Raw genomic sequence first — 26412 nt, forward strand, 5'->3', positions numbered from 1 at the left:
GCTTCTCGGAAGAGAAGTCACCAGCCGCCACTGACCACACATGTAACCTTTTACATGTCACCACACACGTAACCTTTAATTTTACAATGTAAGCCTTTCTAACACCAGATGTCTATAAATCACTTTAGTAAGCTGGGTTGTTTTAACCCATGGTTGGGTTAGAAATTGGATTTTTTTCTACGTTAACTCAACATTTCAGTCGGGTTTGTCCATATTTTACCAAACCAGCATATTTTGTAGTGTAGTGAGTGTAGTCGAGTGAGACAGCCCCCTCATGTTTCCCAGCACCTACGCGCAGGAATTCGAACACATACACACACAAGGCCCGCGGGGTCTGAAATGAGATGAGAACAGGAAGTGGTTCTAGAAGCGTCTCGTTCTTTCTCTTTCTTTCTCAGGCGTAGGTGAGTTTCATATCCTGTAGTGCACTTCGACATATTATGCTGCACAACTACATTACCCATAATTCTCTCAAGCAGAAGCGGTCTGGCTGCGCAGATAAATAATAAAGCTGTTTAAGATAATTGAACCTTTCCTCTTCTTTATCATTTACCTGTTTATGGTCTTCTGCGGCAGAGCTGGCTTGTTTATTTTTAGAGCTAACGTGACCTATAATGAAAATGACTCAGGGTTTTCACTCGCTTTGCGTACTCTGAAATTAAAATGATTTTTCGGTATCATTTTCAAAGGTGTCTTCCCTGTCCTACACACATGTTCCTCACTGACTCACCAAAGGTAACACGAAAAGTGGAAAATCCTCATTGTAACAGCTGTGCCTGTTTTTGCTGTCTGTTGCTTTTTCAGCATCACCCCAGCAATGAAGCTTAAACGCATATCTAACATTTAAACTGATGATACGCAATCTCTGAAGTTTTGGCTTAACTGTCATAAATAGGTGATTGTGCAAGGCTTTGATGCTCTATGGGTGGATTGTGTGTGTATGTGTATCAGAGCTCTCGTGTGGTAAGTGAACAGTGCAGGTGTTTCCTGTTGTAGAGAAGAGAACAGTGTGTGTGTGTGGTAGGCTCGCGAGAATGAATGCGTGTATGTGTGCGCGTGTGTTGATTCTGTGTGTTGTGCAGACCACAGCATTTTATAGAAGAGAAGACCTGCTGGACAGATTTGCATTGAGCTATGTTGTTAATATATGTTTCTTACAGTCTTTCTTTTGCACATATACATTTTATGGCCTTGTGTTATGTGTGTTCTCCCTGTAAATGTCTAGGAATTGAAAATTATTTAAATACGTCTGGGTTCTACGTGTGTGTGTGTGTGTGTGTGTGTGTGTGTGTGTGTGTGTGTGTGTGTTGGCATGAGTCAGGCAGAAACAATTATGAACTTTTGTTTGCTTATAATAAATCTGCAATATATGGATATTTACAGTGCAGAAGTAAAAGCCAACCAAATGATTATTTATGAAAATATAACTAAGAAAAAATATTTCTAACCTATCCAAGTTCTACTCTTACTTTCTAGATATCAATTTAATGTGTCTATTGTTACTATTTAATATAACCCACACTTTTTGCTGCTTAAGATGTATGTTTTACTCTTGAAATATGCACATAAACATACTCACTGACTTGAAGCATCCATGCATTCAATGTTTTTATGAAGAGTACCAAATAGTCTCATTATTTTCACTTCCTCTTTTGTGGTATAAATATCACAGTTTGTTGACCATATTGCTTGCATTCACCCTCATCTTTTTAGATGAGGTTAGTAGTACTGAAAGTAAAAAAAAATACTGTAGAATCATGTAAATTATATTATTTCATTTTTATATTTTGCTATTCTGTCCAAAGTCATTAACACTACATAACAGTTTATTGTTTGCCTTACTTTTCTAAATGTGATTTCTAAATCCAATCATTTAGAAAAAAACAGCCAATCATACAAAGTTGATACCTATCTACTATTCATTGCAGAAATATTAATTTTAAAGTGTGAAGCCACAACTTCTGAAACATTTAGGGGTGGTTTCCTGGACGGGGCTTATCATAGTCCCAAACTAAAATGCATGTTTGAGTTGCCTTCATTTAAAAACATTTTGCACTGACATATCTTAACACATCATCCGTGCCATTGGTTGTCTCTCTTATGCACACCAGTATTGCCTTTTGTAAGGTATGTTTGTAAAAACTACTTAAATGTCCTAAAATAACTAAGGTGTAGTCCTGGATTAATCTAAACCCTGTATCGGTTAGATTAGGGTCGTGAAAATGTAGTTTCAATTTTTTATATAGTGCTCCGAAACATAAAGTGTTTTGAAAGACTTCAGAAAACAATCTCTCCTTCTGGGATGTGGTTTCTGGGTATAAACCCTTCGATTCTCCAAAAGCACAGGCATATATCACTTCGTCTCCATAAACCACATAACACACGCTCCATCTTTCTGACTTTCTTTATTCTTCTGCTCCTCTTGCTTTTTATGTAGTGTTCATCATTTTCTTAGTTTTTACATCTTGTCTGCATGATCATTTGATATTTTTCTAAAGTTTTATTAAACCACTCTCCTGCTTTGTAATGTATAATATGAAAGGTCAAAATGAGAGCACATAGGCTGTACTTGAGAGCATTATAAAAAATCGTATGTTTATTAGTTTCAGTTTAGAATATCAAACACACTGTGAACATACAATACTAAAATCTAACAAACACACTAGCCACTATGGCTGTAGCTTAAAACTGCAGTAAAATGTAACCCCAAATAATGTTAAGGCCTGTTTTACACTATAGCACACATCTTACAGTCACATTGACATCCAAACCTGGAGTGTCTAAGAAAAGAATGTTCTCTAATTCTATTTTGCGTTCTGTACATTTTATTTTTGGTGTTAACCAAAGTTTATTTTTGTGTTTGATACATTTCTTGGTTGATGGATATTTTATAAAAATTCTTGGGGACTTTCCTACCCTCTGATCATAGAAACCTTATATATCATGTCTTAAGGTCGACAAAGTAATCAAAGCTATTCTGGGATTTGTCTTAACTCAGCCATTTTCTCTATCGCTTTGTTTCTGTTTTTGCTGTGTTCCATTGACTAGCCATGCACATATTGTTCAATCTGAAAATCACAAAATGTCCCATGATTCCCTGAAGTTGTGTCAGTAGAGAAAGAAACTGCTCAGTAAGGCCAAACTATTATCCACACTGATGTGATGTGCCGTCTTTACCAGCAACACTACTATGAATGCAAGCACACGGGTGCACGTGTACGACATATCATAAAAGTACACACATAATATCTGCTCAAATGTGACCCTGGACAAAACCAGTCATAAGGGTCTTTTTTTAATTTGAGATGTATACATATAATCCAAAAAGTGAATACATAAGCTTTATGATGTATGGTTTGGAATAATATTTGGCCGAGATACAACTATTCGAATATGTAGAATCTGAGGGTGCCAAAAAATCAAAATATGGAGAAAATTACCTTTAAAGCGGTCCAAATAAAGTCTTTAGCAACACAATTTACTAATGATTAATACATTTTGTACATATTCATGGTAGAAAATGTACTAAAATATCTTCATGGAACATGATCTGTACTTAATATCTTAATGATGTTTGGCATTAAAAAAAACTATAATTTTGACCCATAAAATGTATTGTTGGCTATTGTTACAAATATACTCATGCGATTTATGACTGGTTTTGTGGTCCATGGTCAAAATTGTGTCTTGTATCCAATATTCAAGTTGCGTGTAAGTTCAAACATGGCTAATCTTACGTGGACACTTAAAGGAGCCTAAAGGAGTGAACATACAATATTAAAAATTAACAAACACAAACATTATAAAGAATGAGAACGGAGCCACTATAGTTGTACCTGTTGAAAACGAAGTAGTTTCGCTCATAATAATGTTAAATCTGGTTACACACTAGCACATTTGTATCGCACACTCACATTGACAACCAATAGAGTGTTTAGGAAAGAAATATTTTCTTGTTGATATATATTTTTTGCAATTATACAGAATAAATAATAAGAACACTTGAACTATATACTATTTATCTGTGACACATTATTTATTGGTCGTTTTTAACCAAACGGTTCTGATCACATCAGGTAAATACAATTTCCAAGGTTCTGTCTGTATAGATGTTTTGCCCGTAACATTTACAATGTCAGTGTCACATTTATAACAGCCAGCTTAGTTTCAGCTCTCCAGTGTTTTACAATTCTACAAACATTTGTTATTGATTCATTGATGTCTGTAAGGTTTTGCATTTGGCATAAATTTAAGGCAACTTGCATGTTTTAGCAAATGTGACTCTGTCTTTGAAAACCAGGCTAAAGTAGTTTAGGAACATCAAAGTTTCATTTCATTATGGCCTTACTCAGTCAATATTAAAGATATCACGGTTATTTTACACAGATTTTATGTACAAAACAGTAAATTACAAAAAAAGACTTTAGCTGGATTTTCAAGGTCTTGGTCACAACTTTGGCTTTGTTTAAACTTAGACTACCTTGCTCTCATTTATGCAGAACTGATACAAACACACACATTTCACTTCACACACGTTTCTCGGTTGGCTGTACATGACAGACCACACAGACATAACAAACTACAAGCTTTAGTTTTTGACTTATTAAGTGACCCATGAAGGTAATCAACATTTTAGGAATAAACATTTCAGGACTCCTCAATGTAGCTTTTCCTAACCTACACAAACTGTGTCCGACAGAGAGCAAAGGCATTGTCGGCAAATCATAAATACTAAATGAAAAGATTTGTCTTATGATGGTACGCAACATTTGTCACAGTTCTGTGTGACCCAAAGAGATTTAATGGGAGTTTATTTACTTCTTACTAACTAATGAAACAAAAATTTAGAACTAGTTGACAGAGCTAGTCTGCATTTTCAACAAAAGTTACAATGTAGTTAAAGCATTTAATCTTAATGAAGTGAACATCTTAATGATGAATTATTTATGTCTTTTTGAAAACATATTTACTGTGCTCCAAAAAACAAACAAACATCGGATTCTGTTTAGTGACCAAAAACTGTTGCACTAAGAACATAGGGTACAATTAAATAATATCCCTGTTTAACAAGTATTAGGAGATTTTACAGGGGTTAAAGTCTAGCAGTCTCCGTCTTGTTTGCCTTCGTGCCCGATTGACGGCCGTTCGAACTGCGCACTCAAAAACCTGTTGCACGCCACGGTTGCTGAGTGCCGAGCATTCCAGGTATCCCTTTGCACGGATCTCCTGTGCCACCTGTTTGCCCTCCGAGGCCGTGCTGCAGTTAGCACGATATGGGCCCATCTCACGGTGGTCCGTCTGTGTGGCGACCACCAGCACGGGTACCTTGGGAAGATATTGCCTCACTTCGCCGATCCATTTCTGCCGCAGATTAAGCAACGAGTTAGGATTCGCTACGGAATAACACAGCAACACCACATCCGCCTGCTGGTACGACATTGGCCGGATTTGGCGGAATGTGTCGTGTCCTGCCGTATCCCACAATCCCAAGCCTATCTGGATCCCGTCCATGAATACATCGACTCCAGTGTTTTCATAAACGGTAGGTTTGTAGCTGTCTGGGAACGTTTCAGAAGTGAAACGCACAAGGAGTGCCGTTTTTCCCACCGCAGAGTCGCCGACCAGTACACATTTCACAGAGGTTTCTTCTACCCCGTTCATCATTTTGTCTCGGTTGTTGTTGTAATCACTTTAGGGTACAGTCTACTAAGCAAACCAGGAATAATCAAGAGTGTCCAAGAGATGGTAAGGTCATCTCTAGAGCTGTAGGCTTTTAACCCCAAGAATGAAGACCCTTCAATTCAAACACCATTGTGAAGTTTATCTCACTTCTTCGTATTGTATTCCAATACAGGCTTAGGAACTGAGGTCATCGTATCACATTAGATGTCTTCAAGCTGCGCAAACATACAGAAGAGGGGAATTTGTCGGACAGCTGTCTTCCTTATGAATGTTTCGAGTGTTTTACGCTCGTTGATTCCTGAATCAAGGAGAGAATTTTATAATTATTATTCCATCTCAAAACAAATAGTATTACACAAACATAATATGCATCCCAAAAAGTATCACCAATTTTAAATATCTTGAAACGCCAATCACTGGGTGTTTTGAATGCGTCTATCGACTAACACAGAATTTATGAAATGTGAAACTGAATAAATGTTGCCTTTAAATGTAAAAAAAAAAAAAAAATGAAAACACAAACACAAATGCAACAGCATTCATTTTCTTTTTCTTTCTATCATTCCTTTAACTAATGGTGCATGTTTGTTTGACATATGCGGTATAAAACACAACCTCAAAAATAATATCGAAACAACGACTAACACATTCTAGGCCTGTACCAGGTTGTCACGAAAGTACACAATTAAAAATAAAATTATCTAGCTTAGACTTAACACACAGGTTGAAATGATTATATCTATAAACTATAAATTCTTTGGTATAAAAACTGTTGGAAACATTCACCCATGAGGCTTTAGGTTAATTTGTGGCCTTTTCTGTGCTAACACCAAGGCACGGCTAAATTGTGTTATTAATACTTTATAACTTTTTGAGATTTGAAAAGAGCTGCAATAATTAAGGTGTACTGAAATCTCATATAGTTTCGTGAAATAGTACAAGTATGGCATAGATAAATAAATAAAACAAGTACATTTTCAGCAATATTTGAGATTTCAATGCTTTCGATGATGGGACAAATAACACATATTTACACTATACCACACTTTAGCATCTTAATACTAATCTTAAATTAAACAGACTTATTCTGTAATGTTATTTCTTAAGATTGTTTATAATATATATATATATATATATATATATATATATATATATATATATATATATATATATATATATATATATATATTAAAAAAAAGAAAAAATTGTCTATTCAAACCCTTCTTAAAATAACTTTTTTAAACCAGAGAGCATGAATATTGTTAAAGAATGAAGAATAGAAATAAAAACAAAATGGTTTTAAACATTTTTTAGATTCATTATATGAAATAGTTCGTATCAAATTCACATTGTTGGTTAATGTGCCCCACCATGTGCATATTTACTAACCAAATTTGTTATAAAAACATATCCCTCCTGATTACAAACTGAGACACAATTTAGTTACAGTACATATATTACGAAGTATAAATATTTTAGATGACAACTCACCTCCTTCAGCTCTTCAATCTTGGGATTCATGAACGGATATGAAGGCCAATTTTGCATCTGCTCTGGTAAACAATTTATTTTAAAGTTAACAATAAGTTCAAATCTAAATCTATCTTAATTTTAATTGTTTAGCACAGGAAATGCACAAGTACTCTTGAAGACAGAGATAATGTATGCCTTCACAGACAAAGCAGATGTTGCATCCTTTGGTAAAGGGAAGTGTAATGCGAGGTTGGGCTCTTTCCCCTGTGAAGCATACATCATATCTCTTGTAAGCTTCCGCTGAGCCTGCGTGACGTTCTTAGCGAAAGTACCGTATTAAGAGTTTTGCTGCTTCTGCTGTCAAAAACTCATGGTGCATTCAACACTCTTAAAAATAAAGGTGCTTCACGATGCCATTGAAGAACCTTTTCTGTCTAATTGGTTCTTTAAAGCACCTTTAATACCTGAAGAACCTTTCTGTTTTACAAAAGATTATTTAAGGTGAAAAGGATTATAAAAAAGTCTAAAAGAAATAGTTCTTTAAACCCATGGCATTCCTGAAAAATATATATTTTTAAAAGCCTTAAAAGGACTTAATTGTACCTGCTGTGCTGATTTGATTGCTGATTTACATCATTCGAATCATAAGAATCTCAGCTTTCCAAAGACATGTGACATGTTTAGCTTTTTGTTTTTAAGTTGTTGAACGTCATAAAATTAACAGTCAAAGAATGACCACCCACGGTACATTGGAACTTTAAGGGACCTTTGACTAAATGTTTCTTTGAGGAACCAAACAATGTTATTCTATGGCATTGCTGTGAAGAACCTTTAAGACCTTTATTTTTAAGAGTGAACCATCAGATACACAAAAGAATAAAGATCCATATAACCACAGCGTAATTATTATTCATTACGTTCTGTAAATAGCACTAAAACTGGTTCATGGCTCGTAATCATAGGGGAACCATTTTAGGTGCCATATAGCCAGTGGCGGCTGGTACCTGCTCTTCAGAGGGGCGCAAATTCAAAATATATGTTCGGAGTGTCATGTTTGTTGCTCGTGTTTTCAAAATATGTGTTTGTTGCGTCATGTGAACCATGTGAATCACGTGTTTTGTCAAAATAAGTGCCTGCTGCACACGCGTCCAAACCATTGAGACACTAACGTTCACAAAATACACGCAAGACAGTCCATTAGGGGTTGTGTACACCAAAACTTTTACGCCCGCGGCCGGCGCATGTTTTTAATTGTTTCCAATGGAAGCTCGGCGTTTTTCAAATAAGCCAGCAGCTAGCGGGTTTTTTCTGCGCTGAAAACCGGCGCTGAGCATCAAGAGTTGAAAGAGATTCAACTTTGGGAGAAAAGCTCCGCTCGTCAATGTCAGTTCTCATACAGCCGCCCAATCACAGTGGAGGAGGGGCGGGACATTACCACAGCAACCAACCAGCTCGCAGCTGAAGTATCACAGCTACCAAAGCGCTCCGCTGAAAAACAGCTGGCATTCGGCGTCCTCAAGGCCTTTTCAGCCGCATTTAAAAGTTTTGGTGTGTCCAGCCCCTTAACAGTTAACCTCTGATTACGCATGAGATTATGCAAGTATCTGGCAAATTCGAGTGTATCTTTTATCATTAACCCTTTAGATGCGTCTGCAGCAGGCAATTATTTTGACAAGACATGTGATGCACACAGGTTCACTCAACACGCAAACATATATTTTGAAATTACGAACCACACATATGACGGGCTACATACATGTTGTGACGAACTTCGCATCGTGCACCCTCGAAAAAAGAAGTCCCCAGCCGCCACTGCATAGCACCTATGTAGTACCTGTGCAGAACCATATGTAGTGGTGCTATATCACCCCCCGTATGGTTCTTCATAGGTGCTTTATAGGTGTTATATAGCCCTAAAAATGGTTCCCCTATGATTAGGAGTTTTTGGTGCTATTTAGCACCATTTTTTTATTTATTTAGCGATTCCTAATGATAAAATGAATGTGCTTAATTTTGTTTGTGCTGCATTCTTCCCAAATGTGACTGATACTGTCTTAAAAATAAAGGTGTCATAAAAGGTTCATCGCAGCAATGCTATATAAGAACCATTTTTGGTTCTCCAAAGAACCTTTGACCTAAAAAAACATTTTCTTCTTATCCTTTGTAGTCAGACCTTTAGTCAGACCTCTGCTACAAACCATCTTTATGTGCAACAGGAAGATTCTGTGGATGTTATTGGTTCTTTGGGTACCACACAGCCTGAAAGAACCTTTTAGACACATTTATTTGTAAGTGTTAATCTAAACTAAGAACAAACAGCATATGCAAGTAAAGTAACATGCAAGTAAATTATAAACATGCCCATGTCTAATTCTATGACATTAATGTTATTTAATATAAAGCTGGTCTTTAAATGTAGCTTTTTTTAAGTGACCGTGTCCCTAAATATCCTAAACCTAAACACTAGTTGAGTGTGTAGTGCAATAGAAAACTTCACTGTAAAACAACTTGGTATTGCAGGTCAATTTAACCTACTATTTTTAGTTGACGTAACTTAAAAAACAAGTAAATTTTTTTTACTTAATTTGTTATAAGTAACAAAAATATTTGTTGATTTGACACCAATTTTGTACAGTGTACCACAATATCAGAGCAGCTGTGTTCAAGGTACAATCATTTTTGTGAATAATGAATGCTTTTTTGTCTAAGAAAGCATTGTGTTTAAATTTATCTGCCACAATGTCATTGGTTGCCACTCTACAAGCAATACTATCAAGTCAACAGCATCTCCCTCTGATGGAGAGGAAGAGCACAGCATTCACACCAACAGCTGCTACTTTCATCATGGAGGAATTTGACCTTTACTAATTGAAACAAACGTCAGCTACTGAGCGTGCAACATGCTGAGTTATATTTTCCCCCACCAACGTTTTCTATTGATTTAAGAGGAAATTGAAAGAAAGAGGAACGAGGATGTTGAACAAGTTCAGATGTGATTTGGAGGCAGAAGAACATAATATACCAAGCTATAGTATTGTTTCATTTTACGGTGACACTTTACAATATGGTTGCGTTTGTTTAACGTTATTTAATGGATTAGCTAATATGACCTAACAACGTACACAATATGTGCAGCGTTTATTTATGTTAGTTCATGTTAATTTTAGCTCTTTTAAGTTGAAATGGTATTTGGTAACTGTATTTGCATTAGCTAACATAAAAAAGACAAATAAATGCTGATAACTATATTTTTTCATTGGTCGTTTATGTTAGCTTATGCATTTACTAATGTTAACAAATAAAACCTTTTTGTAAAGAGTAATCCATTTTACCGAAACCGTACTGGTACTTCACCCAAATTAAAACTCAAAGAAAACCTGTACATGTTCATTCTTTATTCTTCACTTCTGTTTTTCATCATTTATAAACAAAACTAAATCAGCAAGTTCACATATAAAATTTCTCTGGAGATTCAAAATATACAATTGGACTTCAAAAATATTTCCAGAACGATCGTGAGAATTCTCACACATAAGAACTGTGATTTGCATAGCAACATTAAGATGCCTATAAAATAATGTTACATCAAAATCCAAAACTGGATGTATAAAAACCAAATTTGAGATAAAACCCAAGAACCAGCACTACAAAGGGACATAAAATGTTTGACTCTAGGCCCAAAAAAATAAAAACAGTGTCCAAAGAATGAAGCAAAACAATATTTTTGTCTTAAAGTATCTAGGACAGGGCCCTTGTTATGTTGATTACAAACACAGTAAACTAAAATGCAAAGCTGATTTATATTTGTATCTTGTAACTCTGTGAATATGTATGAATATGTAGAGTATATACAATGTATGACACTGAAGAGAGCAAAGACTCACTTAACATCGCCGAACGTAGTTGACGATGATATAAACAATGATCGTATAAAACTGTGTTTATAAACCAAAAACATGATCAAAACAATGTACAACAATAAAATGACATATCAAGCATTATAAATACATTACAAACATTCCCCTCTGCTTTTGTATTCAACAACAACAAAAAAACTGGTATGGTTAGACAAAACAAATGTGTGGTCTTCATCTCTTTTGATGGCATTTTTTAAAACTCACTGATTATGCAAAAGTGATCACAGAACAATATTTAAGGGAACTTCAATAAATAAGTAAACTAGCTATACTGGTCGACATACACTACAAAGCATTATGTAAACATGTAGTACCTTGATATTTTTATGAACCTTTGGAAAACGAAAGTGGACAGAGAGGTGTATGTTGTTTAAAGTAAACCTTCAAAGTTGTTTAAAGTAAAAAATACCTTCAGCATTGCTGGTACCACTGGATCACAGAAAAGACACTTTGGTTTAAGGCAGCAATAGTAAACACTTTACTGTAGCAGCTCATTTAATGTAGCGTGACCAACACCAATCCTGTTTTAGGCTCAGTGTAACTGTAAGAAAACACAGGTCCAAAGAAATTACGATACATAGTAATATTCTGTTTACTTATTATTGTGTGAGGTAATAATTATTCGGTAACACTTTACAATAAGGTTGTATTTGGTAACAATTAGTTAATGCATTAGCTAACATGAACTAACAATGAACAATACTTCTACAGCATTTATTAATCTTAGTTTATGTTAATTTCAGCATTTTCTAATATATTAATAAACTCAAATGTTGTAGCGGTTAACATAGATTAATGCACCATTAACTAACATGAATAACAGTATTGATCGTCATATTCAAATAGTGCTTCAATACAGACAGGGGTGCTGTAAAGGGGGGGGGGGGGGGGTAAACAATGACGATTCTCGGGGCCCACGAGTAAGAGGGGGCCCAGAGAAGCCCCCAAAATTGTGGTGCTAAAAAATATTTAATAGTAAAAATTATTAACTTTAAATTATTCTATTTGCTGTTTCCTGGTATTAAAAAATGTATTTGTTTAGGAAACACAGTTTCAGTTTTAAGACAAATTATTATACAATTTAAGTAAAATTGTCCTTAAAACAAGCTAAATTATCTGCCAATAGGGTGAGAAAAAAATTGTGAAATAAGATTTCTTTTTTCTTAAACACTTAATTCAAGTAAAATTTTCCACCCCATTGGTAGTCAAAATACCATAAAAGCGCATTATTTTATGTAAAATAATATGGAAAAATTCTCAGCTGTGTTGGGGGCCCTGTCAAGATTCTTTTCATGGGGCCCAAAATCCTTCGCAGCGCACCTGAATACAGGTATATATATATATATATATATATATATATATATATATATATATATATATATATATATATATATATATATATATATATATATATATATATATATATATATATATATATATATATATATATATATATATATTTATTTATTTATTTATTTATTTATTTATATTTATATATTTATATATGACGAATATTTAAGAACATTCATCTCAGAATTTCATTACTGGGTGTAGCTATCAAACGCATCATTGCATTTTATATGAGAAGAGCGTGTTACCATCCTTGTATACCCAAAGTTTTTTTTGTATTTATATTTATATATATATATATATATATATATATATATATATATATATATATATATATATATATATATATATATATATATATATATATAAACAATATATAAGTGTATCCTCTGCAGAAGTGTTTTATCAACTAAACCTGACGCACGTATAAATCTCCTCCCCCTTCACATCGTCGTCACGTCATTAAACACACATAAATCTTGCTATTAATTATAAATTATTCTAAATGTAGACTCATTTCAGACAGTATATTTTATATTTATGTTTAAACCACCGATCTATATAAATGATCAGTGGTATAGACATATATATTAATTTTACAGCACTTTTAAGAATGTCTTTATTTTAATGTAGTTAGGATATGAACTATAACTCAAGTATGTATTTAACTTTATTTTATTAAATATTTTGGGTTTTTAATGCCCTTGATTATTTGATAACAGATAATAAACGTTACGAAGAGACCAAGGAAAGAGTACATAATTTCACTTAATACTTCGTCTCCTCTGTCCTCAGGTCTTTCCTTGCTTGCATCCTAGAAGGGTGGAGCTAAGACACAAGGAAAGGAAGCAAGGAAAGGAACCGAGGATCCATAAAGAAGAATTGAGAAGCACCCAGTGACCGTTGGCGACTGGATGTGGCGTGTCCAGTCGCGCGACAAAGTTGAGAAATGTTAACTTTATGCAAATTATGAGCGACTTTTGGGAGCGACTACCAATGAGAACGAAGCAGTGGAGTTCACGTCATCCGTCTCTCGTCAGTAGTCCACTGGAGTGGACGGTAATCATTTGTTTATGACAACCAGATTTAGAAACACCTCTTTTGAAAGAGACGAGCGCCAAACAGGGACAAGTTGCTTATAATGTGAATGTACCTTAAAGCTACCACATACCATCATTAAACTACATGTTATATCCTTTGCTGCTGTGATTTTTGAGTGTGTTTTTATGTTTTTTTTGTATATTTGTATACTCTTACTATTTGTTGCTGCCTCTTGGCCAGGTCACTTTTGTAAAAGAGATTTTAATCTCAATGAGTTTTTAACCTGGTTAAATAAAAAGAACTGAAACATCAAAGAGCTGCTTGATAAAATGCCACAAGTAACATTTTGCTAATTATAAGCAGAGGGTGGCTACACTGCAGATGATAACAGAGCTAACAGATTTTTGCTTTTAATATTGAACAGATTTATCTTTGAAAACCTAATAATCTTCTTGAAAGTAAAAATTATGGCGATACCCTAATGTCATACACAGATCGGTCTGTGTAACATGAAGTCGAAGGCATCTATAGGAACAGTGCCTAGAACTTATAATAATGTTACTACCCAACTGGCGATTGAGACCTTATAATCAAAAATGACGATTTTTACTTGTGATTGCTGCATTTCAAGTGGGCCCACATTACAACTATGTCCAAATATTCTGTGTAAATCTATATGGTGTTATGAAAGTGTTATGTAACATGAACAACATTGGATGAATCAACAATGTGCAATTACTGTAGTTTGCAAAAGTTTGGGCATGCCTTACGATTTCCAAGATTTTCATTCATTTAAATATTTGGGCGTTTGGATCAGCTATTTCATTTTGATTTGTCAAATAACTGAAAAACAGTAATATTTCAGTAGTGAAATGAGGTTTACTGGATTATCAGAAAATGTGCAATATGCATCAAACGAAATAAGACAGGTGCATAAATTTGGGCACCCCAACAGAAAAATCACATCAATATTTAGTAGAGCCTCGTTTAGAAGAAATAACAGCTTCTAGATGCTTCCTATAGTCTGTAATGAGTGTCTGGATTCTTATTTGATATATCAAAATGAAATTGCTGATCCAAACACCCAAATATTTATACATGAAAATCGTGGAAACTGTCAGGGGAGCCCAAACTTTTGCATACGACTGTAATTCAGAAAGCAAAACGGACAGAAAGGCACACTGTACCAATAAGTATACCTGTAGTGATGGGTTTTGAGGTAGTCAAGTACAGCCGGCCTGATACGTGCCACTCCCCCTTGACTGTGATTCCCTTTTCCCGTGATGACTGACAGCTGGGGGCCGCACAAACCCTGATGCCATTCTAAAAAAAGATGTGTCCATTAAACTATTATCCAATAAAACTGTCCACTCTATTCTCTAGTTACAGTTCACATACCTGACGTTTTGTCGTCAAGCACCTTGATAAGGTGGTGAATGGCCTCATCCACATGCAGTCCGTGAAGATCCAGAATATTCTCAGGAAGGAGCGAAGCATTCACTCGCTCAAATATCTGCATAGCTGCAAGGTGGTTCGCTTCACGCATTTTCTCTCCATGCATGCGGCCCTACAGGTACACACAAAATTGTGCAAAGAAAATTAACAGGAGATCACCTTTGCACTGCATCTACTGCATGTACAGTAGTGGCCAAAAGGGATGTCTGACCTTGGACAACTGACACATTCACCCTTTATTCAAACATATTATCAAAGATGTAATTTGTAAATGTACAACTGTAAAATGTAAATTTGAGGTTGTACTCAAAATAAATCGAAAAAAAAAAATGGTTACTACATTTAAACCATGGTTCATTTTTGTAGGGGGAACATTAAATGTTCTGATTGTTGTGATGTTCTGAATGCGTGTCTTAAGAGTAGCCAACAGCCAATCACAGTGGGTAGAACACATGCTCCTCTGTTCTCTGGCCTTGCATAACTAGCCTTGCTAAACTAGGATATTTAAGGTGATCTGATTGGCTATGGTATGCGTTCAACTTTTGCCGCGAGCAATGGCAGTGACGTGACACCGAAGGATCCACAATTCAGTTTGGCAACGCATGACATCACCCATTCAAAATAAACGAGAAGCGTTAACCCTTACGTCCCCGTGTGAAAGGACTGTGAGAGATATTTTTATAATAAAGTGACTTTCTAGAGCTTGAAGTCGCATATTAACTTCTAATCATATTACTGTGATTATAAAATAAACTACATAACTTTATACCAGGGGTATCCAATGTGGTAGCCTGCACAGAGTCTGTGAGGTGCCCGCCTAAGCACATTCTATTAATAGTCTCAATTGTAATATTTATTTATTACATATTTTTATATTAGCTTAGCTTGGTTTACTTATTTTACCATTTTAAACAATACTAATCATATCATCAAGTAAAATAAAATAAAATAAAATAAAATCAACAAGTAAAACAAAAAAGTTTTGTGTAGACTATATCAAAAAGTAGCCCTCCAGATTGTTTTATTCGTTGTGGTAGCCCTTGCCCACAAAAAGGTTGGAGACCCCTGCTTTAAATAGTATACTGGTAGGCCAGTATGAGTTGGTGGTGCAAAGGTCATGGGTTAAATTCCCAGGGAACACACATACTGATGAAATGTATACCCTGGACACACTGTAAGTCGCTTGGATAAGAGGTTCTGCCAAATGCATAAAAAACTGAAAGAAATAAAATATGTTTGTCAAACAGTGTTCATCTTTATTACCTGTTGTGCGTAGAAACTGGCCACGTCTTTACGACGCTGTCTATGGGCTTCAGCTGCTTTGTTAAAACTCTCTATCTGCCGTTGTTTATGCAGCACTGCCTCCGTGCGGAAGTCCTTATACTCCGGATCTTCTGTATCTTGGAACTGAGCAGCTTCCGCCTGCGCATCCCTCGGTTTCGCTCTCTGAGTAAAGTAAAAAATTTCAACGTAGGGCTTTTGTTTGATTTTTGTATGCTTTACAGTTACAAGTAGAAAGCTCACCCTCTCTTTGCTCTGTGCTCTGCTTGTGCCGTTGCGTTGAGAGGCAGGTTCAGAAGCCACAACATTTTTGACTGGCCCGTCATCCAACAGAGCATGCAAAAACTGTTCGGTCTGCTCCAGTGAATAACTACACACACACACAAGCTCATGGTCAGGAAGAAATTTCCATGTGGAACGACATCAGTGTAATTCATGACAGAATTTTTATTCTGGGGTGAACAATCCATTTAAGAAAATCTCAACATAACACAGACTGTGACGTTACAGTCGAAATGTACGCCCCAAACATTCAATTACACATTAAATGAAGTACAATGTTGTTACAATGCTAAAAACAAAGCTGACGTTATGGCTGAGTTAGCACTATATGCTAGTTAATGCTATATGCTAACGATTAGGCTGAACTAAAGTTCTATATTGACGCTACGTTTTGCAGGTCCATACTGAAAACAACACTTAACATTTAGAAACGTCCATTAACAATCTGCAAACAATTGATTATTCCTCAAAATCTGAATCTTAATCTGATACAGGCTCAAGCAAAAGGTCTGTTAACAGCTACTGAACTGAACTGCTCTGAGAAACAGCCAATCAGAGCAGAGCTCAACATTATTATTCATGACCCTTTCAAATAAGGTAATAATAGACCATTTCATTCTAAAGGCAAATCCTAGGGTTGTAAATGGACATGAAAAAACATTTCTGGATAATTTTTGCACTTAATAAAGCCACATAATTTCTATGCTATCAGAGAACAATTTAACATCTTATTTTAAAGCATTTTTTGGCATATTTAAAATACATCAGTGGCATTTTTTGTCTCAAGAAGCACACCAGTAATGTAAGGTGTGTTTGTAAAAATTACCGTACTTAATTGACCCAATATAACCAAGGCCTAGTTCTGTAATGTGCAGCCAGTTTAACTAAATTCTCTGTTTGTTGGACAAAATGGCAATTTTGGTCAAAAATGACAATCGTTTCGCTAGATAAGACCCTTATGCCTCGTTTGAGATTGTTTATAGTCCTTTGAAACTCAGTTGAAAAAAACTGTTACGTGTTGGGTTAAGTGTTAATTGTTGGTGTCTATTAAAGTCCATTAAAATGAGAAAAATCCTGCAATGTTTTCCTCAAAAAACATAATTTCTTCTCCACTGAACAAAGAAAGACATCAACATTTTTGATGACATGGTGGTGAGTAAATTATCTGGATTTTTCTTTTAAGGAAATGGAATATTCCTTTAAGATTGGTCAGGTCACTGGTCAATCAAACTCCCTGCGAAGTGTCAGTTGAATTCTGAGTCACAAGTTGCAAATGAAAGAGTGAGGAATCCAAAGTTTAAGAACTGAAAAGCACCCTAGTCACTTTAAAACTAGTTTAAGTTTAAACTAGCAACTTTCTGGTTGGCGGCCCTAAGCTATAAGGCACTGTGCCACACCACCACATCCATCCAAATCCATTGTAATGTAATGACATCAGGCTTTCACATACTTACTTGTGATCTCTGAAGATGTCTCCAAGAAAATGTCGGTCTATAGTTGGGAACATGGAGAAGAGCTGGTTCTCTTTTAGTTTGGCTGCGCTGTCTTTTTTATCCAGATCTTTCCGGCTTGACCTGGACTAAAACACAGATGTGGCTCATTGGTACCTCCTCATTTTACAATAGTGATTGTACAGATTGTACAGTATTCATGTTACCTTCTCTATGCAGTCCTGCATCACCTGCTCTTCAATCATGATGTTTCTTAGAGAGATGGGGGGACAGGACACACTCCAGTGGTCCATAAAAGGAACTTCTTCACCCAAAAGTGACTGGTCTGTCAACCCGGCTTCATAACGATGGAGACACAAAACGTGAAAATAAGAGAAATGAAATGATTTAAAATGTGCATGTTTTCATATAACATTGTATGACATTAATAAAAGAAAACAGAGATTAAAACCATTTTCTTTTTGAAATCGTCAATGATTATGGTAACAGAAATTAGAGAAAATATTTGTGACAGTCAGTGAAAACCCAGCTAAAGTAATTTTTGCGATTTACTGTTTTCTACATAAAATTATCCTGCATAATGTAAAGAACATTTTGTGAAAATCTTTAAAGGGATAATAAGTAGGATTTACCCCCATCTAGTGGTGAAATTTTATTTTGCATTCAAAAGAATATTGCTCTCTAGTGCCTTGCTTTTCCAAATGCGTGTTGCAACTACGGTAGCCGTTATGTAATCACTGATCTCATTGTCCGTTTCAGCTGGTTCACGTGTTCTGAACGAAAACACGTTGTGGAAACGCGTTTTCGGCTAGAGCTTTTTGTCCCTCTCTGCTATTTTATCAGTATGGCGGAACGACATGGAAGCCTCCTCGGACTTACCCGTTCAATGTAAGTAGAGTAGAAATTCTAAACTTAAAATGAAAAGTAAGATCATCGGCAGAGATCATTTGACACCAATGAGGACATATTTACGAATAAAGACATTAATTTTGATTAATAAAACACTTTAAAAAATCCTTTATGTCCCTTTAATATTGACTGAGTAAGACCATGACAAAGACTGAAATCAATGTGAAATCAATAATTGAAATCAAACTCAAAATGTGATTATGAGACTTTAGCCTGGATTTTACAGACAGGATCACATACTGTATGTATATGCGTGGCAATAGATGTACACTCTTGCTTATTATACAAGAACGGCATAATAAGGTTTCAACATCAAGTTACATTTATATTGTCACTGAAAGTAAAACACTTCCAAAAGTGACTCTCTATGTGGCAACATGGAGCAGGAACTTTGGACTAGTTAGATTTCAATAGAGGCAAGGCTGTCTAATTCAATGTCTGTTTGTGTATATCAAGGAAAATGAAACAAGCTGTCTCACTCTCTTGTAGTAGCTGATAGGAGAGTGCAGCGTGTCTGTGCTTCTCCTGCCAAAAATAACAGAGATTGGGTCATTTCTACATCAAAAAATCAGAATATAACATTAATATTTAAACACTTTACAGATACAACGATCCATGTAACTTACTTGGATAGTTTCTTTCCATTTCTGATGCAAGAGTTTGGCCAAGTTTAGGTCTATCTGCACCGCACAGTCATCTGGTGAAAATGCACCTGCAGCCATACAAAGATCAAAATCATTTAAATGTGTGTATCACTGTAATAAAATGTTAGTCATTTTTTGTCATTTACAGTTCTTTCCATAAAATCACCCTAGATAATATAAAGAACATTCTTTGAAAATATAACCTTGGAATAATTTTCAGAGTAAGGTCATGTCAAAGATTGTAATTAAGTGAAATTAAAGATAAAAAAATCGAACTTTGCTCCTAATCTCATTAGATTGAGACTTTAGCATGGATTTCACAGAAAAGGTCAAAAACACCAACTAAAAAGATATAATCACGGTTTCACAGATAAGGCTCAAGGCTAACTCTAGACTAAAACACATGATTGAGTTGTCTCAACTGAAAATTTCTTGAAATGACAGATCTTAAAATATGCCAGTGCCATTGATCAAGATACACACCAGTAAGGTCTTTTTCTAAGGCATGTTTATAAAAGATGCTTAAACATCTTACTTGAACTAAGGCCTAGTCTTGGCTTTAGCTAAGCCTTGTCTGTGAAACCAGGCCATAGTACCTTGCATCTTGAACCCTGACGTAGACTGGACTCAAACCTGTCTCTGTGGTAACTTTGCCACAGTGCTAATAACAATAGCAGTAATATGCTTTATCACCTTAACTTTAGCTTACTTTATTGCACGCATTTATAAAAAATATGTGAGGCGCAGATTTATTGATTGATATATGAAAAGACAGACAGAATTTGATTATTGGTTACCTGGGCTGACCCCAACAGGTCCAAACAGCTCAGTAAGCTGCAATGCAAGTTCAGTTGGAAGCTTCAGTTCCAGGGTTTGAATGTCCATTGATTTTGGATCTCTCTTCTCTTTGTCTGTCCTCCTTCTCTCCTTTTCACGTTCCTTCCTTTCTTCTGCCTCTCTGCGCTCCATTTCAACAACCTGATGCAAGATTGACTGTGTTATGGCATCCACTTCTGTTCTCGTCTTTTCCTCTTCCTTTTCCTCGTTCTCCCCTCCCTCGTCGTCACTCCATTTCCCCAACGCTCCCTCTAAGTATTGCTCAGTTTTCTCACTTTCTGTAACTAATGTTTCTTCCTGATCTTGACCTTGCAGATCTGGGTTGTCCTCTTTAGTGTCTACTCTTGGTTGATCTACATTGGAAGGCTTACATTTCTCAGTTTTCATGCTTACACCCTCATCTGAACCTTCAGCTTCACTTTGTGAACTTTGTCCAGTGCTCCAATCATCATCAGCTTGGCTCAGGTCACTTAGGTTTGTTTCTTGGGACTTGGGACTGACGCTACTTGCTGAACTGTTGCAGGAGTCTTCCACATTCGGCTCATCAAAGCACGAATCTGGTTTGCAAGCATCTCTGTTTGGGTGGACATCTGTGCCTATTGCCATTTCTGACGTTTCTATGGATGAAACTTTCGCCCCATGTCTGTAATCACGCAACGCTTCCACAGGAACTAAACACTCCAAGTCAGCCTCCTCTTCATCTTCTTTATATAGCCGTTCTCCTGAGTCTAGCAACAAATTAGTTGTCCACTCCAGATCTTGATGGCACTTCTCATAAAGGTCCTCCAGGATTTCCATGGAGACACGTCTGAAATGAAGGCTGAGGATCTCAAGGTTGTGCTGTTTGGAATGTGACTCCCTAACGTCGTTCTCTTCCACCTGACACCCTTTCTCATGGACTACACGGTATGGCACATGCTGCTGGCAGGCAGACGGCTCTTCAATTGTTTTTGGAGTGAAACGTAAAGGGTTACCCTCCAAAATGACCACACCCTTACAAGTAAAATCGGAGGATACTGCAAAACATTTTCGCTGATCAATTCGCCAAAGCACAGCAAAGTCCTGAGGGTTTGTTTGAGTTGAAGCATTGGAACATGAAGCTATATGCAATGAAGGTGTTTCTCCTGAAGGTGTAAGACCGGGAGACAGATGTGAAATAAATGGAGATTGTGAGGGGGGTGAAGAAGGGCTTTGATTGGTAAAGGTAAGTGCCAATTTACAAGGTTTTCCTAATCTTCGACTAAGCCCTCTTCGCCTCTCTATACTGCTATCAAATTCTACACCAGCCCTTACACAATGAGATTCTTGGATGCTGGGGCTCAAGCTGCTTTTATCCTCGGAAAACACAGGCTTGTCTTCCCCAACCTTGTCCTGTGTGTGCATGCCTGTGTCCTCTTCAGCAGACACCTGACTTGACTGCTCAGTCAGTTCTTCCTTTTGTTTTCTTGCAGAATTGAACAAATCATTGCTTGGGTCAGTGCACTCCGAGAACTTCTGCACACAGTCAGGGAGTTCAGACCAGGACATAGTCTCCAGGTTCAAGTCCTCCTCTTTTCCACCCAAAAATTGGGAATTCTGAGGAGACGGCTTACTAGGACCTGGAGATGGGTTACCTCCACCTTGCAAAAGATCTACAAGTTTCTGAAATTCTGAAATCTGATTCAGTTTGTCAGGACCAGATTGCTTGTCCTCATCAGAAGAAGCATTCTCTCTTTCTTCCACTGCACTAGATTCCATATCCATTTTCTTTACAGAGTCATTCCTTGCAGTCTGACATCTACCTTGGCGTTGGCTTTGAGATTCCAACGGCCAGTCTCCCACAAAATCCAACAGCTCTGGTCGTACAACACAGTCCTCAGAAAGAGGCTCCCCTTCACACCCCTCCTCCTTATCCTGCCCTGAAGACTCGTCCTTGGGGTCAAAGGTCGCAGGTTGATCGATAGTGTTTACTCCCAATACTTTTCTATCATACGCTCTGTCCCTCTTTACTCGCTGAGCAATTGATTCAGAAAACGCTACAGGCTGCTCCATTAATCTCTCTTTAATTGTCCCGCTGTCCACAAGACAGCCATTTAGCTCCAAGTCCAACCCTTTTCCATCAAGCAGGTCCAACTGTGGTGTCCCAGATCCTTCCACCGTGTTCTCACCAAACAAAATGGGCTCTTTGGAACTAAAGGATGCCATTTCACCTTCTTCTTCACCTTTGGAAACTGGACTAACAGTCTGTCTAACAGAGGACACATCAGGCAGAGATGAGGAAAGATATGGGTTCAGTTTGCTGAACCCAGAGTCACCTACAAGATCAGGATGACTGATGCCAGGTGGTAAAGACTGCCTGAATGGAATGAAAGAAAAAGATCGAAAAATTCTCCATTTATTGTTTCTCATGTACAGATATTACTTTAAAAAAAAAACAATACAGTATGGCATAACAAATCATTAATAACATAAATGTAATGCATGTGCTCACTGTGGTTGGCCAGCATCTGTTTGAGTTAAATCCACAAAACTTGGTACAGGTTCTGGTCTTTGTGAATACATGATGCTCTGGACAGAGACAAATCGATCATACCGATCCAGCATACGTCGGATCTTTTCTTTTGTTACTTGGTGCCTTGTACGTCTTTACAAAAAGAGAGAACTTATATGAAATATTGAATATTATTTAAAGCTAAGGATTGCTGTCACACATTAGTATTACTTATTCATTCTTCAAGGGTGGTTTATTTTTTTAAAGTGCCCGTAAAGTCAATCTTAAACTATGTAGTACTGAATTGCAGAGTTATATCATTAAACAATTTTCACTACTTCTGAGTTCAGCACTTTCAGGCGGTCCAAAAATGGTGGCTCGATGACGCACTTGAGCCACCGTGCATGGCCCTGGCACTAACATAATTCCAAGAATTCATTCAGTTTGTAGAGGTATTTGAATGTTAAGAGAGATGGCAGCTTTCCCGTAAGTGGGTGTGGTTTCAGCGCCGACAGCAAACACGCCCCAATGCAAGAGAGCATGAAATGCTGCCTATTTTTCTAAGATTTTGATCACTTATTTTATTTACTTGGCTTTTTTGTCATCATTCAAATTTGTTTGGGTGGTCAATAACACATTTTCCTGTGGGGTGACGAACTCAAAAAACATTTAATATCTGACTTTACCGGATCTTTAAAACTGTTAATAGAGATTGCAACAGTGCATAAATTAGTACTCATGTGGTTTTCAATGGATGTTTGCAAAAGTGTGTTAAATGCGGTTAATTCTTATTTGTGGTCATGTCTAACATACTTCTCCAGCTCTCTGGGTTTTGCTTTCCACCAGGTATCTGGCTCACGAAACAGCACCTTGTACCTGTGCTTTTGTGCCTATGAAAAGTAAAAGCCTATGGTGAGCACAATGAACAAGTAAGTCTGTGTGTTACATGTTGGTGCTAGCTTGATAGCATGCCACACTGTAAGTAAGTAACAAGGAAGGAAAGACAATAATAGCAAATCTTTTACAATATAAATAAATATAACATACTCTTATAGCTGATACTGTACCTTATTTAATAAAACATTTTATTATCAACTGCTCACCATGGCAACGTATGGTTTCATCTCCCAACATTGCATATTGGTGTTGTCTATTATGATGGGTGTTTGGCCTTTTTCAAAAGCCTCTTTTGCTGAAAAGTTTGTACAGATTGATCACTAGAAAGACACTGCATGAGGATCAAAGTTCAAAGATCACAGGCTGTCAAACAGTACACTAAACTTATTGTTATGTTAGTAACTGCAAACCAATCAGTCTGTTTTGGCTTAGCCTTGTGTATAACTCACCTCTCTGGTGATTCCACTCATGGGCCTCTCCTAGTAAATTCAGCTCATAATAGTACTGTCCATTTCGAGTAAAATAGTCATCAGTGCTCAAAACGACTCCTCCTGGGTTCTGTTCCAGCATAGCACTGGACAACAAAGACAGACAGAAGCCATACAACAAACTGACACACACTTTATATTTAAGACAAATGTATCTTTTGAAAATGGGGCTGATATTCTGCTGGAAAAAATGAATTAACCACTAGTTAACATGGCACAAAACTGATTGACCGGTCACAAACTGATACCCATCTAATGTGACCCTGCCTCTGATATCCAGACTCAAGTCTCATAGCACCAGTTTGATATCAATTACTTAAATTTCAATCTTTGACACGACCTCACTCAGTCAATATTAAAGATATCGAAGCTATATTTTCACAAAATGTTTTAGATTATGTAGATTGATTTTATGTAAAAAAAACAGTGAATCACATTGAGCTAGGTTTTCATAGGCAGGATCACAATTTAATCGACCACCATTTAATTTAAAAACAAAATACCAAGACTCCAAACGCCATTCTACTCTTATCTCTAAATAATGCAACTATGTATGAAAACACTAAAAAAAGAAAACCCTTATGCCAGATGTCTTTCTTATTGCTTACAGGGCAAGGGTGGTTTTGCCTGATCCAGGAGCCCCTCTAAGTAACACCAGCACGTGCCCCTCCAATTTGAGTCGGTTTTTTGGGGGCAGAGTCCATGACTGTGGTACTGTTGCAGAAGGCTTTAGTGGAGGTTGTCTCATAGGTCTTTGAGCCAACCACTGAGCAGCAGGGATGGGGTTCATGTTCCACGGAGTGGGATTGGGAATGACAGGTGTGATAAAGGTTGGCCCAACGCTTCGGGGATGAAACTCAGTTGCCTGAGCGTTCCAGAACATGGCTGGTGTGCGAAGGGCTTCATTATGTTGGCTCACTGCAGAAACCCCTGTGTGGTTATGAAGCTGTTCAGGTCTGCGATAGACATGAAAGGCAGAGGATCGTGGTTCAGTTGAGCTGGCCTCCAATGTTAGGTGACTAAAGTCAAGAGATATGTTTTTCTGCTCTGAAATACGACCCCCACCAAAACTTAATTCACCCACTGGTGAACTACCACCAGAGGCCTCACTGAGCCTGGGGTTGGAGTAGGCGGTTTGTTCAGTCACAGAACCACATTTAGTGTTGCCCTCCTGGGTTAACTGTTCACCCTCTGATAGAGTTTGAGGAGGAGGAAGGTGAGTTTGGGATTTTCGAGGCAGAGAGGAGAGAGGGATTGACTGAGATGGAGGGGGGAGAGCTGAGAGAGGTATGGAAGACATTAGTGAACTAGCTTGTGTTTGCCGTGGTGCGAAAGTTGCAAGTTCCCAATCTAATAACGTATCAAACTCTTCTGTGAGGTGCGTTTCACCAAGGCTATGCTGCGTTTGGGATGCAGGCTGGTTTGAACTGGCAATGCTCTGTGCTGTTCCCAGGAGAGCAGCAGCCTCCTCAAACCCTGAGACACGAGGAGGGGGCGGGGCCATGCCATCATCAACAGCATCTGACAGCACCAACAGAGAATCCATCGCATTCTCCACTAATGCAAAAAGAAAATGAAGGAAAATCACTGTATTTAGTAAAGATTTTAAAACTCAAGAGGATTCAAAAGTAAGCCCAGCTACTGCACCACATGTAGTTTTGGGAAATTAAAACATCATGGCATACCTAAATACACTTGTCACACTAGTACGCAATCTACGCATGTTATAGTAATACATGTATCCACATTTAATTCATATCTGCTGCGTGCATATTTTTTAAATTAGTCTATGAGACTTACTGTTTGTGTCTCTCAAAAGACCTCTTTCACTATCAAAAATTACAGTAAAAGATGATATTAATTCACCTTTAAAATCTGCCTCTGAGAGCACCATGTAAATAACTTCAGGATCCAGATGTGAAAACATTTCTTGCATGCTCTGGATGATTTCGTCTCGTCTTTGAGATCCCGACTGGCCGCTCCTGGAAAGCGTGGACGCAAAGTTGCTATTACCCCATGTTGAGTCCGCCTGGGTCACAGCAGATCCGATCGCCCCGTGTGTTCGAATCTCGGGAGCGCTTCCCTTCATCGCACCACGCGAGGGACTTTGTCCGTTTTTCTTTTTCTTTGGCATTCCGCTGTTCCAGGTTTACAAATCACCTGCAATCGAGCCACTGTTTACTGTTTTGCTAAATGAAAAGAAAGTAGAGGAAAACGAGTCAAACAACTTCTCCA

At 37.1% G+C, this 26412-nt stretch overlaps 2 protein-coding genes across 2 annotated transcripts; both read right to left on the minus strand.

Annotated features, from left to right (window-relative positions):
- Window positions 1–2600: 2600 nt before the first annotated feature.
- rhoh (ras homolog family member H) lies at window positions 2601–7396 on the minus strand. The gene is made up of 2 exons (XM_065254721.2): window positions 7174–7396; window positions 2601–5980 (listed from the first exon to the last, which is right to left on the minus strand). The coding sequence occupies exon 2, from the start codon at window positions 5662–5664 to the stop codon at window positions 5074–5076; it is 591 nt and encodes a 196-aa protein (XP_065110793.1). The 5' UTR covers window positions 5665–5980; window positions 7174–7396; the 3' UTR covers window positions 2601–5073.
- A 3139-nt stretch (window positions 7397–10535) lies between these two features.
- Window positions 10536–26406, minus strand: n4bp2 (NEDD4 binding protein 2). The gene is made up of 16 exons (XM_065254722.1): window positions 26044–26406; window positions 24786–25734; window positions 24139–24263; window positions 23896–23984; window positions 23606–23682; window positions 22793–22945; window positions 20283–22657; window positions 19468–19553; window positions 19321–19366; window positions 18139–18269; window positions 17936–18060; window positions 16443–16569; window positions 16182–16364; window positions 14862–15030; window positions 14663–14786; window positions 10536–11613 (listed from the first exon to the last, which is right to left on the minus strand). The coding sequence occupies exons 1-16, from the start codon at window positions 26309–26311 to the stop codon at window positions 11568–11570; spliced, it is 5073 nt and encodes a 1690-aa protein (XP_065110794.1). The 5' UTR covers window positions 26312–26406; the 3' UTR covers window positions 10536–11567.
- Window positions 26407–26412: the final 6 nt, after the last annotated feature.

This window comes from Paramisgurnus dabryanus, chromosome 4, assembly GCF_030506205.2.
Source record: "Paramisgurnus dabryanus chromosome 4, PD_genome_1.1, whole genome shotgun sequence".
Taxonomy (NCBI): Eukaryota; Metazoa; Chordata; class Actinopteri; order Cypriniformes; family Cobitidae; genus Paramisgurnus; species Paramisgurnus dabryanus.

Excerpts from the sequence above, each read along its gene's own strand:
- rhoh (XM_065254721.2), bottom strand. The coding sequence starts at position 5,664 with ATGATGAACGGGGTAGAAGAAACCTCTGTGAAATGTGTACTGGTCGGC.
- n4bp2 (XM_065254722.1), bottom strand. The coding sequence starts at position 26,311 with ATGCCAAAGAAAAAGAAAAACGGACAAAGTCCCTCGCGTGGTGCGATG. Across the intron at positions 19,554-20,282 it reads ACCTGTTGGGGTCAGCCCAG|GTGCATTTTCACCAGATGAC; the intron begins GTAACCAATAAT and ends GTATGGCTGCAG. Across the intron at positions 18,061-18,138 it reads TGCAGGACTGCATAGAGAAG|TCCAGGTCAAGCCGGAAAGA; the intron begins GTAACATGAATA and ends TCTGTGTTTTAG.